The sequence below is a fragment of the Rhinoraja longicauda genome, chromosome 22 (genome assembly GCF_053455715.1).
Source record: "Rhinoraja longicauda isolate Sanriku21f chromosome 22, sRhiLon1.1, whole genome shotgun sequence".
NCBI classification, from domain to species: Eukaryota; Metazoa; Chordata; class Chondrichthyes; order Rajiformes; family Arhynchobatidae; genus Rhinoraja; species Rhinoraja longicauda.
Genome location: NC_135974.1, coordinates 33,538,815 through 33,555,407, shown reverse-complemented (window position 1 = coordinate 33,555,407; position 16,593 = coordinate 33,538,815). Strand labels below are relative to the sequence as shown.

Below are 16,593 nucleotides of genomic sequence, written 5' to 3'. Positions count from 1 at the left end.
GCTGGTAAAATCATTTATGTTTTCATTTCCATATTTCTTTCTCTAAAATAATACTGACCTAGTCCCTGCCCACCCACCACAAAGATACAATTTAATACCCCAGTATCTGTTGTGAAACCATAAATCTTCATAATTAACTTTGTTTAATGAGCGTTTCACATGCTGAAGAAATGCAATGTTTATTTTATAAAAACCCCAGTTTCATCCAGATGTGTGAATGTCACCAAAATATCACAGTGTACTGGCCTGTATTTGAAATTTTATCACAGCTTTGATGATGTGGGCGTTGTTTAGCAGGGAAACTTATTTTAAGAAAGCACACATTAGACAGTAGAAGATTCCTAGCTCAAACTTTTTAATTCCTTTAGTTTTCACTTTGCCTTGCTGTTTCTTTGCACCGATCTTAATCTTAGGCAGTGCAGCGTAGGTTCACGAGATTGATCCCTGGGATGGCGGGACTGTCATATGAGGAAAGATTGAAATGACTAGGCTTGTATTCACTGGAGTTTAGAAGGATGAGAGGGGATTTTATAGAGACGTATAAAATTATAAAAGGACTGGACAAGCTAGATGCAGGAAAAATGTTCCCAATGTTGGGGGAGTCCAGAACCAGGGGCCACAGTCTTAGAATAAAGGGGAGGCCATTTAAAACTGAGGTGAGAAGGAACTTTTTCACCCAGAGTGTTGTGAATTTGTGGAATTCTCTGCCACGGAGGCCATTGGAGGCCAAGTCACTGGAAGAATTTAAGAGAGAGTTAGATAGAGCTCTGGGGGCTAGTGGAAGAAGTTGGGCACAGGTTACTGATTGTGGATAATTGCTCACAATGAATGGCGGTGCTGGCTCGAAGAGCCCCGCAATCAATTTCTGTAGGAAGGAACTGCAGAATCTGGTTTAAACCGAAGATACACACAAAAAGTTGGAGTAACACAGTGGGACAGGCAGCATCTCTGGAGAGAAGGAATGGGTGATGTTTCGGGTCGAGACCCTTCTTCAGACTTTGTCTTTAAAGACTTTATTCCACATGAACCCCTCCCCGCGAGACTCATGCATTGTACGATATTAGTTAGATTTATGTAGAATTAAAAAAATTCCACTCAAGGTTGCACAACTAAGTCAAACACTAATTTGGCGCTGTGAAATAAAGCCTCTATATCGTTGGGAGACGGAAGAAACTGGAGATGCTGGAAGCTGAAGCAAAACACCAACTGCTGGAGGAACTCAGTGGGTCAGGCAGCATCTGTGGAGGGAATGGACAGACGACATTTGGAGTTGGGACTAGGGTTGCCAACTGTCCCATATTAGCCGGGACATCCCGTATATTGGGCTAAATTGGTTTGTCCCATAGGGACTGCCTTTGTCCCGAATTAGGCCCGGGTGGAGGGGCCACCGTAGGCCCGGACATTGTAGGCCCGGACACCATAGGCCCGGACACTGTAGGCCTGAACACTGTAGGCCCGGACACTGTAGGCCCGGACACCATAGGCCCGGGGGACACTGTAGGCCCTGGGGACACTGTAGGCCCGGACACTGTAGGTGTGGACACTGTAGGCCCGGACACAGTAGGTGTGGACACTGTAGGCCCGGGGGCCGCTGTAGGCCCAGAGGCCTGGGCGCTGCCTGACGGAGGTTGCATAGCAACCGGCCTCCCGACCCGGGCGGCCGCCATTGGTGGAGCGGGAGCACGCGGCCGCTGGCTGGGGCACGTGGGGCGCGGGGCGGTGACGTCACCTTTTGTTCCTTATTTGGGAGCGAGGAAGTTGGCAACCCTAGTTGGGACTCTTCTTCAGACTGATAAAGGGTCCAGAAAAGAATTGCTATTTGTCCATTTCTTCCAAAGGTGCTGCCTGACCCGCTGAGTTCTTCCGGCAGTTTCCTTTTTGCTTTGTATTATATAATTACATCAGCATGTTGAAGCAGAAAATAAAGCCACGATCGGTTACACTGGAATCTTGAGAACCGCAACAAGTGCTAAATTTATTTCATTACCACTTGAAATACTTCCCTTTATCCTTTATTTTTATCAGGGCATCTGTGGATGGTTTGATTGTATTCGTATATAGTCGTTTCTTTGACTGGACCACACACAAACAAAAGCTGCACTTCGCTGTACATGACAATAATAAACTAAGCTAAACTTGTGCAGCCAGAAGTGAACAAATGAAAATTGGCTGACATGGCATAACATCACTCCCTGTACCCCAGCCTTACACATGTGCTTCAGTCACGACAAAGATTGCAGCAATATAAAACTAATGTGCAGAGTTATTCGGTAGTTTCTCAAAGTTAGGTTCAGAGGGAAACATTTATCCATTTTATGTTACAATCCAAAGTGTTCTTCTTCTATCAGCACCTGCTTTGTATCCATCTTGTGCCATTTATCCCTGCCCTTTTCAGAAAGACACCATTACTTCTCAGCTTCAAAATAATTGGCTTATTCTGGGCTGTTTGAAGGCAGGTACAGGATACTGAGTTGGATGATCAGCCATGATCATATTGAATGGCGGTGCAGGCTCAAAGGGCCGAATGACCTACTCCTGCACCTACTTTCTATGTTTCTATGTTTCTAAGTATCTGTAATCTAATTCAACGATTCTCAAATGCATGAGCTGAGCCTTGCATAGAACTGTGGAAACCAGGAACGGCAGATGCTGGCTTTCAAAAAACCACACAAAGTGCTGGGGTAACTCAGGAGGGGTCAGGTCACATCCCTGGAGGGCGATCTTAAAAAGGGCCCCTACCCGAAACGTCGCCTATCCATGTTCTCCAGAGATGCTGCCTGACCCGCTGAGTTACTCCAGCACTTTGTGAAACGTTGCCTATCCATGTTCTCCAGAGATGCTGCCTGACCCACTGAGTTACTCCAGCACTCTGTGAAACGTCGCCTATCCATGTTCTCCAGAGATGCTGCCTGACCCGCTGAGTTACTCCAGCACTTTGTGAAACGTCGCCTATCCATGTTCTCCAGAGATGCTGCCTGACCCGCTGAGTTACTCCAGCACTCTGTGAAACGTTACCTATCCATGTTCTCCAGAGATGCTGCCTGACCCGCTGAGTTACTCCAGCACTCTGTGAAACGTCGCCTATCCATGTTCTCCAGAGATGCTGCCTGACCCGCTGAGTTACTCCAGCACTCTGTGAAACGTCGCCTATCCATGTTCTCCACAGATGCTGCCTGACCCACTGAGGTACTCCAGCACTTTGTGTCCTTACACAGAACTAACAAATTCAGCAGATTCATAGAACAAGACAAGAATACTGTCATTTTAGTTCATATCAGAATTGTCAAAATGTTCTGTATAGAAGCTATTTGTTAACTTAATTCATTAGTAATTGACATTAATGAGAAAGAAAACCTTTCCTTTAATATACAACCGTACTTATAAATAGCAGTACAGTGTCAAGCTGGAGAGGATACAAAGAAGATTTACAAGGATATTGCCAGGACTCGAGGTCCTGAGCTGTATGGAGAGGTTGAGAAGGCTGGGATTCTATTCACTAGAGGTGTACAAAATCATGAGAGGAATAGTTTGGGTAAACGCAGTCTCTTGCCCTGAGTAGGGGAATCGAGAACCAGATGACATACGATTAAGATGACGGGGGAAGATTTAATAACAACCTAAGGGACGACATTTTTACACAAAGGTTGGTGGATGTATGGAATGAGCTGCTGGAGGAGGTAGTTGAGGCAGGGACTATCGCAACGTTTAAGAAAAATTGAGACAGGAGCATGGATAGGATAAGTTTAGAGGGATATGGGCCAAACACAGGCAGATGGTGCAGCGGTAGAGTTGCTGCCTTACAGCGAATGCAGCGCCGGAGACCCGGGTTCGATCCCGACTATGGATCCTGTCTGTTCTCCCCGTGACCTGCGTGGGTTTTCTCTGGATCTTTGGTTTCCTCCCACACTCCAAAGACGTACAGGTTTGTAGGTTAATTGGCTTGGTAAATGTAAAAATTGTTCCTAGTGGGTGTAGGATAGTGTTAACAGGTGGGGGTCGTTGGTTGGCGCGGACCGAAAGGGCCTGTTTCCGCGCTGTATCTCTAAACTAAACTAAACTAAAAGTGTAGATGGGACATATTGGTCGGTGTGGGCAAGTTGGACCGAAGGGCCTGTTTCCACACTGTATGACTCTATGAAATCAGTCTGAAGAAGGGTCTAGACCCGAAACGTCACCCATTCCTTCTCTCCCGAGATGCTGCCTGACCCGCTGAGTTACTCCAGCATTTTGTGTCTACCTTTGTCTCTGTGACTCTGTTTGTAGGTGAATTTGCTCGGTAAAGATTGTAAATGGTCCCGCGTGCCGAGGAGAGTGCTAGTGTATGGGGATTGCTGGTCAGCACCAAGGGCCTATTTCCACGTTGTATCTCTAAACTAAACTAAAAACAAATGTTGGAGTAACTCATGATGCCAAGTGAGATTTTATCTGTCTCTACATGATCCATATCCGTCTATTCCCTGCATATCAACATGCCGATCCAAAAGCCTCTTCAATGCCACTATCGTATCTGCCTCCACCACCACCCCTGGCAGTGTGTTCCAGGCCCCCCCCACGTGCTCCGTACATCACCCCTCTCACATTACAGCTAACCCCGCTAGCATTTGATATTTCAGGAACATCGGTAGGTTAACCAGTCGGGTTGCCAACTATCTCACTCCCAAATACGGGACAAGGTGACGTCACTGCCCCGCGCCCAGCCAGCGGCCACGTGCTCCCGCTCCACCAATTGCGCCTGACTGGGCCTGGGGGGCGGGTTGCTACGCAATCTCCATTAGGCGGCGCCCGGGCCTCCGGACCTAGACTGCCCGGAGCTAAAATGCCAGACACCTAGAGTGTCGGGACCTAAACTGTTGGGACCTAAACTGTCCGGTGCCCAGGCCTACAGTGTCCGGGCCTACAGTGCTCGAGCCTACAGTACCCGGGCCTACAGTGCCCGGGCCTACAGTGCCTGGGCCTACAGTGTCCGGGCCTACAGTGCCCAGGCCTACAGTGTCCAGGCCTACAGTGTCCGGGCCTACAGTGTCTGGGCCTACAGTGCCCGGGCCTACAGTGTCCAGGCCTACAGTGTGCGGGCCTACAGTGCCCAGGCCTACAGTGTCCGGGCCTACAGTGTCCGGGCCTACAATGCCCGGGCCTACAGTGTCCGGGCCTACAATGCCCGGGCCTACAGTGTCCAGGCCTACAGTGCCCGGGCCTACAGTGCCCGGGCCTACAGTGCCCGGGCCTACAGTGTCCGGGCCTACAGTGTCCGGGCCTACAGTGCCCGGGCCGACAGTGTCCGGGCCTACAGTGTCCGGGCCTACAGTGTCCGGGCCTACAGTGTCCGGGCCTACAGTGTCCGGGCCTACAGTGTCCGGGCCTACAGTGTCCGGGCCTACAGTGCCCTGGCCTACAGTTTCCGGGCCTACAGTGCCCGGGCCTACAGTGCCCGGGCCTACAGTGTCCGGGCCTACAGTGCCCAGACCTACAGTGTCCGGGCCTACAGTGTCGGGGCCTACAGTGCCCGGGCCTACAGTGCCCGGGCCTACAGTGTCCGGGCCTACAGTGTCCGGGCCTACAGTGCCCAGGCCTGCAGTGTCCGGGCCTACAGTGTCCGGGCCTACAGTGTCCGGGCCTACAGTGTCCGGGCCTACAGTGTCCGGGCCTACAGTGTCCGGGCCTACAGTGTCCGGGCCTACAGTGTCCGGGCCTACAGTGCCCGGGCCTACAGTGTCCGGGCCTACAGTGTCTGGGCCTACAGTGCCCGGGCCTACAGTGCCCGGGCCTACAGTGTCCGGGCCTACAGTGCCCAGACCTACAGTGTCCGGGCCTACAGTGCCCGGGCCTACAGTGCCCGGGCCTACAGTGTCCGGGCCTACAGTGCCCAGACCTACAGTGTCCGGGCCTACAGTGCCTGGGCCTACAGTGCTCGGGCCTACAGTGTCCGGGCCTACAGTGTCCGGGCCTACAGTGCCTGGGCCTACAGTGCCCGGGCCTACAGTGCCCGGGCCTACAGTGTCCGGGCCTACAGTGCTCGGGCCTACAGTGTCCGGGCCTACAGTGCCCAGGCCTACAGCGCCCCCCCCCCGGCCTAATACAGGACCAGGGCGATCCCATACGGGACAAACCAATTTGGCCAAAATAAAGGTTGTCCCGGCTAATACGGAACAGTTGGCAACCCTAGTAACCAGGAATCATTCAACATATTGCTGCCTGCAAATGACATTCATGTTTATCCTGGTTGTGGGATCGCGTTTGGTTATTTCATGAACAGCACTGTTTACGGTTCTTGCTTTCCCACCGCACCATCCACACAGACCCATCGCTGTGCTCAAAACATTCATGCACCACAAGCCAACTTCCAAGCTTGGCCGAAACTCAACGGCATTCAAAACCATCTGTGGGAATTCTTCACAAAGTGTGTGTTTTGGCCGCAGCGTTTAAGTGAGCAAACATTTCCGAATTTTGTAACCATCATGTCAAATTACAGGAAATGTATTTTCTGTGATATCTTGTTCTGAGCTATTTTCTCAATCATTAAGTAGAGTTTTCATTGAGTGATATTCTACAAGGGAGCATTGTCCAGAGCCGTCAGAACATAAGATTAGTCTGAGGAATTAGTGGAACCTGATCAATTAATGTTTCAAGAGAGACCCAAGGAAATGCAGGTACTGGAATCTTAAGCAAAAATCAAAGAGCTGGAGTAACTCAGAGGGTCAATCGGCATCTGTGGAGGCAATGGACTAACGACGTTTTGGGTCTGAAGAAGGGTCCCGACCCAAAATATCACCTGTCCCCTCCCTTCACAGATGCTTCCTCACCCACTGAGTTACTCCAGCATTTTTAAGTATAGTTTTTTTTTTGTTTAGTTCAGAGATACAGTATGGAAACAGGCCCTTCGGCCCACTAAGCCCCCGCCGACCAGCGATCCCCGCAAACTAACATTATCCTACAACTAGGGACAATTTATAATCATTACTGAGCCACATGGCCTACAAAGCTGTACGTCTTTGGAGTGCGGGAGGAAACCGGAGCACCCGGGGAAAAACCAGGCAGTCACGGGGAGAACATATAAAGTCCGTACAGACAGCATCCGTAGTCAGGATTGAAGCTGGGTCTCTGGTGCTTTAAGGCAGCAACTCTACCGCTGCACCACTGTTTTTAATTTTTGTAACTGCATTTTAAGGTTCAGTTTCAAGGTGGCACAGGCAAGGCATGTTAGAGATTGAGCGTAGAAACACACCCTTCGGCCCACCGAGTCCGCACCGACCAGCGATCACCGCACACTAACAATGTCCTACACACCCTAGGGACAATTTACATTTATACCAATTAACCTACAAACCTGTACGTCTTTGGAGTGTGGGAGGAAACCGAAGATCTCGGAGAAAACCCGTGTGGGTCACGGGGAGAACGTACAAACCCTGTACAGACAGCACCCGCAATTGGGATCAATCCCGGGTCTCTGGCGCCGTAAGGCAGCAACTCTACCGCTGCGCCACCGTGCCGCACAACCCCCCTGGTCTTCCCGGTTTACGACATTTCAACGAGATAAATAAGTATGTAATTATTCTAAATTCACAGTTTCATTGTGTAATCTCATGTACATACCAAGAACAGCTCCTAGAGGATAGGCACAAAATGCTGGAGTAACTCAGCGGGACAGGCAGCATCTCTGGAGAGAAGGAATGGGTGACGTTTTGGGTCGAGACCCTTCTTCAGACTGAGAACAGCTTCTTCCCAGCAACCAGCAGACACGTGAACACCACACACCATCCACAAACCCTACACCAGCAGATATGATCCACTATGGGTATAAGAAAATAACTGCAGATGCTGGTACAAATCGATTTATTCACAAAAAGCTGGAGTAACTCAGCAGGTCAGGCAGCTTCTCGGGACTGTTTTGGCTGCATTATGTTCTTTGGTTTGGCATTATTATTGTCTGGTTACCGAATATAACTGATTATTAATTTGTTATGCCATTGATTATTGTATATTTATCTGTGTGTTATTGCTGGAGTAACTCAGCGGGACAGGCAGCATCTCTGGAGAGAAGAATTCGGTGACGTTTCAGGTCGAGACCCTTCTTCAGACTTGACCTGAAACGTCACCTATTCCTTTTTCTCCAGAGATGTCGCCTGACACCGCTGAGTTACTCCAGCATTTTGTATCTATCTTCGGTTTAAACCAGCATCTGCTGTGTTCACACTAGTTCTATGCTGTCCCACTTTCTCATCCACATTTTACACAACTAGGAGCAATTTACGGAGGCCAATTAACCTACAAATCTGCACGTCTTTGGGAAATTGGAGGAAACCCACACGGTCGCAGGGAGAACGTGCAAACTCCGTGCAGACAGCACCCGAGGTCGGGATTGAACCCTGGTCGCTGGTGCCGTGAGGCAGCAACTCCACCAACTGCTCTACCAGCTACACCACTGTGCCCCCCCCCCTCGTATGTTAAAGATGCAGTGGTAATATTGAAATAATTCGTATAAAATTGTAGGTAAATACTTGGTGGAGGCTTGAATGAAACCTTTCAGGAGCAGTTTCATTTTATTGTGTTGCAAAAGAATAACTAACTCCCTGCCTGGGTCTTACAGCAAACTATCAGCAGGGGTTAAGTGTTTAACAGAGCAGGTTTAGTGAACTGTGGCACCTTTCCATCTCCATCACCATCACCAGCTGACTAGATTTTTCTTTTTGTATTTCATTTACAAACCTATAAAAGGAAATGTTCAGTGTTTTTTTTTTCTTTTGCCTTGAAAAGTAAATTTGTGATGAAGTTTTGCAAATCAGCTGAGCCCAGGAGTTGCTTTGTTGCAGAATGACCACACCGATTCACTGCCAGATACTCCAGGGTTTGAAATCTGCCCCCGCACAGATGATGCCTTGGTGTTGATGGTCCACTCTGGACACAGCGGGGAGGTGTCGGCTAGGAGCCATTGTCAAATGAGGCTGAAAACAAAGAAAGCGAGGATGAGCAACACTGGAAACAGGAAGCCATTCATGTCTACTTAACTCTTTAAAAAAAATTAATCAAAAATATTTATTCAAATATTAAAATAATATATACAATACGATGAAACCAAAACAGAACCCACCACCATGATACAAGATAAACAATAAAACATAGAATCATAGCAAATAGGTGCATGAGGAGGCCATTTGGCCCTTCGAGCCAGCACCGCCATCTGAATCTGAATTACCTTTATTGTCATTCAAAATGAAATGAATGAAAATCATTTGCCACACAGCCACAACAGTACAGAGTAAAAGACACAAGACACACAATTTTTACACAAACATCCATCACAGTGACTCCTCCAGACACCCCTTCACTGTGATGGAAGGCAAATAAATTTCTTCTCTCTTCCCCCATGCTTCTCCCACGGACAGATAGTTTGACTTCTGCCGAGGCGTCCGAGGCTCCCGACTCGCGCAGCCCCCGCAAGGAGATGGAAGGTCCCGCGGCCGAGCAGCGCCGGGCGATGGCGATCATGGCTGATCATCCACAATCAGTAACCTGTGCCTGCCTTCTCCCCATATCCCTTGATTCCACTAGCCCCGAGAGCTCTATCTAACTCTCTCTTAAATCCATCCAGTGAATTGGCCTCCACCACCTTCTGTGGCAGAGAATTCCACAAATTCACAACTCTCTGGGTGAAAAAGTTTCTTTTCACCTCAGTTTTAAATGGCCTCCCCTTTATTCTGAGACTGTGGTCGGTGTGTCAGAAGGAACTGCAGATGCTGGTTTAAACCGAAGATAGACACAAAAAGCTGGGGTAACTCAGCGGGACAGGCAGCATCTCTGGAGAGAAGGAACGGGCGGCATTTCGGGTCGAGACCCTTCTTCGGACTCTCAGACACCTACAGTCAGGATCGAACCCAGGTGCTGTAGGGAAGCAACACTACCGCTGCACCACCGTGCCACCTGATTATGCATGGGCCTCCTCCAGTGAGGCCCACCGGAAATTGGAGGGACAGCAACTCATATTTCACTTGGGCAGCTTGCAGCCCGACGGTATGAACATTGACTTCTCCAACGTTAGATAGTTCCTCTGTCCCTCTCTTCCCTTCCTCCTTCGCAGATCTCCATCTATCTTCCTGTCCCCACCTATATCCTTCCTTTGTCCCGCCCCCCCCTGACATCAGTCTGAAGAAGGGTCTCGACCCGAAACGTCGCCCATTCCTTCTCTCCCGAGATGCTGCCTGACCTGCTGAGTTACTGCAGCACTTTGTGAATAAATACCTTCGATTTGTACCAGCATCTGCAGTTATTTTCTTATACACATTATACCCCCCACAAACTACCCATTTCATTTATGACTTTTAACAGTTTATGGAAAAGTGTGAAGCTTTAACCATCAAAAAATAGTGAATGAAACTAATTACTTTGCAGCTGTTCGTCCTGCAGCTGTGCTAAAGCTGTTCTGTGAGGGCCCAGTGTGTCGTTACTGAGATGATGAGAGTCCTGAACAAATGATTCCAGATCCTGGAAATGCTGGCACGTTGACCAGGGGGGAAAGGGATAATTACACTGAATTCCTGGCACACAAACTCATTCAGAGCTTGAAGTTCACTTCATAAAGATTGGACACGGAGAATTGATGACGATCCCGGAACACAGATGGTTTTCTGGGCTATAATCTTCAGTCAGAGGGTGGTGAATCTGTGGAATTCTTTGCCACAGAGGGCTGTGGAGGCCAGGTCGATGGATATTTTTAAGGCAGAGATAGACACTTTCTTGATTAGTGCGGGAGTCAGGGGTTACGGGGATTAGGCGGGAGAATGGGGCTGAGACGGAAAGATAGATCAGCCATAATTGAATGGCGGAGCCAACTTGATGGGCCGAATGGCCTAATTCTGCTCCTATCACTTATGAACTTATGAATACAGTTTACTAGGCACGGTGGCGCAGTGGTAGAGTTGCTGCCTTACAACCAATGCAGCGCTGGAGACCTGGGTTCGATCCTGACTACGGGTGCTGTCTGTACGGAGTTTGTACGTTCTCCCCGTGACCTACGTGGGTTTTCTCTGGGTGCTTCGGTTTCCTCCCACACTCCAAAGATGTACAGGTATGTAGGTTAATTGGCTTGGTAAATGTAAAAATTGTCCCTAGAGGGTGTAGAATAGTGTTAATGTGCGGGGATCGCTGGTCGGCGCGGACCCGGTGGGCCGAAAGGGCCTGTTTCTGCGCTGTATCTCGGAAACGTCACCCATTTCTTCTCTCCCGAGATGCTGCCTGACCCGCTGATTTACTCCAGCATTTTGTGTCTACCCAAGACTAGAGGGCAAGGCTTTAAGGTGAGAGACGGCTGTGGAGGCCAAGCCATTGGGTATTTTTAAAGCAGAGATTGACAGATTCTTGATTCGCAAAGGTGTGAGAGGAAAAGATAGATCAGCCAGGATTGAATGGCGGAGTAGACTGGATGGACTGAATGGCCTCATTCTGCTCCTATGACTTGAAGTAATGAACATATTTATACCATCCTGTACCACCACCACTCAGGCCAATTCCTTCTCTCCTGCTCCCTTTCATTCCCTTCACCTCTCCTGCTTTTCTCTGAAAACTCTCTAAGGCGTCCCACTTCCGATGTAAACGTCCTTCACCTGAAACGTCCCTCTTCTTCTTCTCTTTCTCTCTACTGCTTTCCTGCAGTCAGTTGCCTTCCCACTCAAAGCGAGTGTGGACAAGAGAAGTTGTAGCCGCAAGGAACTGCAGATGTTGGTTTACAGAAAAAAGACACAGAGTGCCGGAGTAACTCAGTGGGTCAGGCAGCACCTTTGGGGAACATGGATAGGTGACGTTTTGGGTCGGGACCCTTCTTCAGATTCTCCACCAGAGTGGAGGACCTGATTGAGAATGATCAGACATGATCACATTGAATCTGATTGAGAATGTTCAGCCATGATCACATTGAATGGCGGTGCTGGCTCGAAGGGCTGAATGGCCTACTCCTGCACCTATGGTCTATTGGGACTAAGCGTAGAAAATCCTCCTGGAAACCCGTGAAACAAACTACAGATGCTGGAATCTTGAGCACAACACAAAGTGCTGGAGAAACAGAGTGGGTCAGGCAGCATCGGTGGAAGCAATGAAGAAGGGTTCTGACCCAAAACGTCACCTATCCATGCTCTCCAGAGATGCCGCCCGACCCATTGAGTCACTCCAGCACTCTGTTTCTATTTTTTAAGGACAACGGTGGCACGGTGGCGCAGCGGTAGAGTTGCTGCCTTACAGCGAATGCAGCGCCGGAGACTCAGGTTCGATCCTGACTACGGGCGCCGTCTGTACGGAGTTTGTACATTCTCCCCGTGACCTGCGTGGGTTTTCTCCGAGATCTTCAGTTTCCTCCCACAGGAATGTAGGTTAATTGGCTAGTGGTGTAGGATAGTGTGCGGGGATCGCTGGGCGGTGCTGACCCGGTGGGCCGAAGGGCCTGTTTCTGCGCTGTATCTCTTAAAAATAAAATAAAATAAAAAGATAAAAGACGCCTCCACGTTAGAAAGCCTGATTTACACCGCTTCCATTTTTCTTTCCATTTCTTAATTCCACTGCGTCGCACGTAAATTTTGCCATTTATATTGTTTGACACTTGAATTATTGGAAGCAAGCAGCTATAAAAAACACATTCAGGCAGAGTGTCAAAGGCGGCGTGTGAATCCCGCAGCAGAGTAATCGCTGTGGCTAGCCACAAAGCCATCAGTTTTTCAGGCAGCTCAATATCACTCGGCCAATATTTCAAAGTTCGCTGCTGGAGTTTTTTCCTTTGTGCGTTAGTCACAGCGGTAAATTACATAATAATTTCCACTGATTCTCACTGAATGTGGCATTTTCAGCAGGAGTCACAAGAATCACAATGTCACGTCTTTTTTATGGCATGACACCTTGCTGCTTCTAATTTATCGCTCACATCTGCATTAACTGGGAAAGCAAACAGGGGTGTGTGTGTAGGAAGGAACTGCAGATGCCAGTTTATACCGAAAATAGGAGGCGCAAAGTGCTGGAGTAACTCGGCGGGTCAGGCAGCGTCTCTGAAGAAAAAGGATGGGTGACGTTTCGGGTGGGAAACCTTCTTCAGACCGGGGAGGAGAGCAGAAGTTGGAATCTGGCCCGAGGAGAATGTGTCCTTCAGAGGGCCTGTTGCAAGTTCCTCTTGTTCATTTTAATAGTTGAATGAAACTGATTTATGCAAATTTATGAAGATTTATGCTGTTAATTAGGTGGAGAAACGATCGGAATGGCGGACAGTTTGAAATAATTGGAAGCATTTAAAAGGATAAGGCCAATTAAAAAGGTAAGTTTAATTAGGAAATGAGTCTTTGGAATGTGAATTGATTTTAATGTCAGTTCTTCCTCAAGTCGGGGCGGCACGGTGGCGCAGCAGTAGAGTTGCTGCCATTCAGTGCCAGAGACCGACCGGCGGCTTCGACCCTGACCTTGGGTGCTGGCTGTATGGAGTTTGCACCTTCTCCTTGTGACCGCATGGATTTTCTCCAGGTGCTTCGGTTTACTCCCACACTCCAAAGGCGTGCAGGTTTGTAGGTTAATTGGCATCGGTAAGTTGTAAAATCGTCCCCAATGTCTACGATAGTGCTAGTGTACAGGGCGATCGCTGGTCGGTGCGGACTAGGTGGGCCGAAGGGCCTGTTTCCGCGATGTGCCACTCGTCTAAAGTCAACCATTACTTCTATCCAGACGCTGCCTGTCCCGCTGAGTTACCCCAGCATTTTGTGTCTGTCATGTGGATCCAGAGCAAGGCTCTAAAGAAAGTTCAGACTGAAGTGCAAGTAGTGTAAGTGCTGCCCTTCTTCCCTTGTGTCTGAGGAGCTGGGGTAGGCAGCAAGAATTGGCTGGAGCGAAGTGGGAAATAGAAGATGGGGGTGTAGGAGCAACAATCCCAGCCTGACCCAGGGAAGGGTCTGATCTTTGGATGTCAGATGCTGCCTATGTGTCTGTTCATCGAGTTGTAGAGCCACACAGCATGGAAACAGGTCCTTCATCCCAACTGGCCCACACCGGCCAGCATGTCCACTCTGCACCAGTCCCACCTGCCTGCATTTGGCCCATCTATATACTAAAACTCTCGTTTGTTTGTTTGTTTGTTCCTGAACTACAGCCAAAATGGTACACGATAGCGCAACAATTTTAGGCCCACCTTACTCACCGTCGTCCCTTTGGTGCTAATGGAAGATGTTTCATTGAAATCGGTGTCACATTTTAAAGTTTAAATCTATCTCCTAGGGAGGGAGGGGAGAGGGAGGGAAGGAGGGAGGAGGGTGGATAAGGGGGGTTGAGGGGGATGGAGTGGGGGGGAGGGGAAGGGGAAAGGGCGAGGGGAGGGAGGGATGGTGGAGGAAGGGGCGGAAGGGGAGGGGGTGGTGTGGAGGAGGGGGGAGGGGAGGGGGAAGGGAGAGGGAGGGAGAGGGGGGGAGGAGAGGGTGCTGCACCAATGCAGGAGAGGTTTGGACCCAATGGGTCCACTTGGTCTAGTATCCCTCTAAACCTGTCCTATCGATACACCAAAGGTAGACACGAAATGCTAGAGTAACTCAGCAGGACAGGCAGCATCTCGGGATAGAAGGAATGAAGAACATGAGTGATGATGTCAGGGGAGAGGGAGACATAAAGATATGGAAGGGTAAGGTGTGAAAACGAGAGATCAAGGGGGACAAAGGTCAAAGAGCCTGTCTAGTTGTTTCTTAAAAGTGGCGATGGTCTTTGCCTCAAGTACTCCACTGTCAGCGCGTGCATCCACCACTCTTTGTGGGCAGCACGTTTGCCAAGGTCTGCACTACAACACTGGTCCTTGTCAAAGTTCATCCCAAGCTGCTACACTTTGCATGGATCAGCTCTTCCAGCTGCTCTTCAGGGTGCATAATGAGACAAATTCAGGGCGGCTCGGTGGCGCAGCGGTAGAGTTGCTGCCTTACAGCGAATGCAGCGCCGGAGACCCGGGTTCGATCCCGACTACGGGTGCTGTCTGTACGGAGTTTGTACGTTCTCCCCGTGGCCTGAGTAGGTTTTCCCCGAGATCTCCGGTATCCTCCCACACTCCAAAGACGTACAGGTATGTAGGTTAATTGGTTTGGTAAATGTAAAAATTGTCCCTAGTGTGTGTAGGATAGTGTTAGTGTGCGGGGATCGCTGGTCGGCGTGGACCCGGTGGGCCAAAGGGCCTGTTTCCGCGCTGTATCTCTAAACTAAAAACTAAACAAACATTGACTGCTGCTGGAAGACATGTGACAATTGAGTTATAGATGCAATTTGCTCTGCTTAGATCTTTCTTCGGGAGCCAGTTCAATTTACAATGGAGCTCTGCAGCCTGGCACATTCCCAGGAGCTGAGAACGTGCTCTGGGGAACAGTGAAGCTTGCTGCACAAAGACTAAGTGGGGTAAGGCCACAGTAAAGGGACCACCAGAATCGGACCACCAGACTCAGGAACACCTTCCCCTCTGTTATCAGGCTTCTGAACGGCATTCCTTCCATAATCTAGGGTACTGTCCGATTCACCTCTAACCCATTCATAAGGAATAGGAGTAGAATTAGGCCATTCGGCCCATCAAGTCTATGCCACCATTCAATCATGGCTGATCTATCTCTCCCTCCTAACCCCATTCTCCTGCCTTCTCCCCATTCATGACCTTGGCCTTAGTCTGTAAAACTGGTGCTGAGAACTATATTCTGCACTCGCTATCTTCCCCTTTGTTCTGTCTACTTGAGTTTGTACTGATCGTATGCAAGTATGGTTAATATTTGATCTGTTGGATAGCATGCAAAGCAAACGTTTTCATTGTACCTCGATACATGTGACGATAATAAGCCTCGAGCTAAATCTTCCTTATGGTGTTGACCCAAAATGTCACCTATCCATGGTTCCCCAGAGATGCTGTCTGACCCGCTGAGTTACTCCAGCATTTTGTGTCTTTCGAAAGAGAGCTATCCCTGATCTTGAGAGCCGCTCCGACAAGATGACTTGCTTGGTGCTTTTCACCAAGAGCCACAGAATCATAAACAACTGTAAACCGACAAACTTTCATCAGTCGAGGTAATTAGTCTCCATTTGGTCTCATGATGTGTCTGCTTACAATAATGAGGCAAGAGGAAAGGGAAGATTAAACACATTTTTTAAAGTGGAATTTGCATTACAAAGTACACACTCTGTCATTAAAAAGCAGTCAATCTTCAAACCGACTGTGGAGAATATACAGGGGAGCCTTCATTGGATTTAAAACTCTGCGTTGTTAATGACAACCTCAAAAAAAAAGATTAAATCAAGTGGGGGCACACGTTGGCACAGCAGTAGAGTTGCTGCCTCACAGCGCTAAAGACCGTGGTTCGATCCTGACTACGGGCGCCGAGTGTACGTTCCGTGTGACCGCGTGGGTTTACTCCGGGTGCTCCGGTTTCCTCCCACACTCCAAAAACGTGCATGTATGTCGGTTGATTGGGTTCGGTAAAATTAGACAATAGACAATAGGTGCAGGAGGAGGCCATTCGGCCCTTCGAGCCAGCACCGCCATTCAATGTGATCATGGCTGATCATACTCAATCAGTACCCCGTTCCTGCCTTCTCCCCATACCCCCTGACTCCGCTATCCTTAAG

At 49.1% G+C, this 16,593-nt stretch overlaps 1 protein-coding gene across 2 annotated transcripts in view; it reads right to left on the bottom strand.

The window, feature by feature from the left end:
• Window positions 1-6,799: 6,799 nt before the first annotated feature.
• The window catches only part of LOC144604706 (sterile alpha motif domain-containing protein 10-like), an 83,855-nt gene continuing 74,061 nt past the window's right edge, over window positions 6,800-16,593 (bottom strand). For both annotated transcript variants that reach the window (XM_078419354.1, XM_078419356.1), the window contains exon 5: window positions 6,800-8,939. In XM_078419354.1, the coding sequence (XP_078275480.1) occupies window positions 8,917-8,939 (23 nt within the window). In that variant the 3' untranslated portion in view covers window positions 6,800-8,916. The remainder of the gene's footprint in view (window positions 8,940-16,593) is intronic.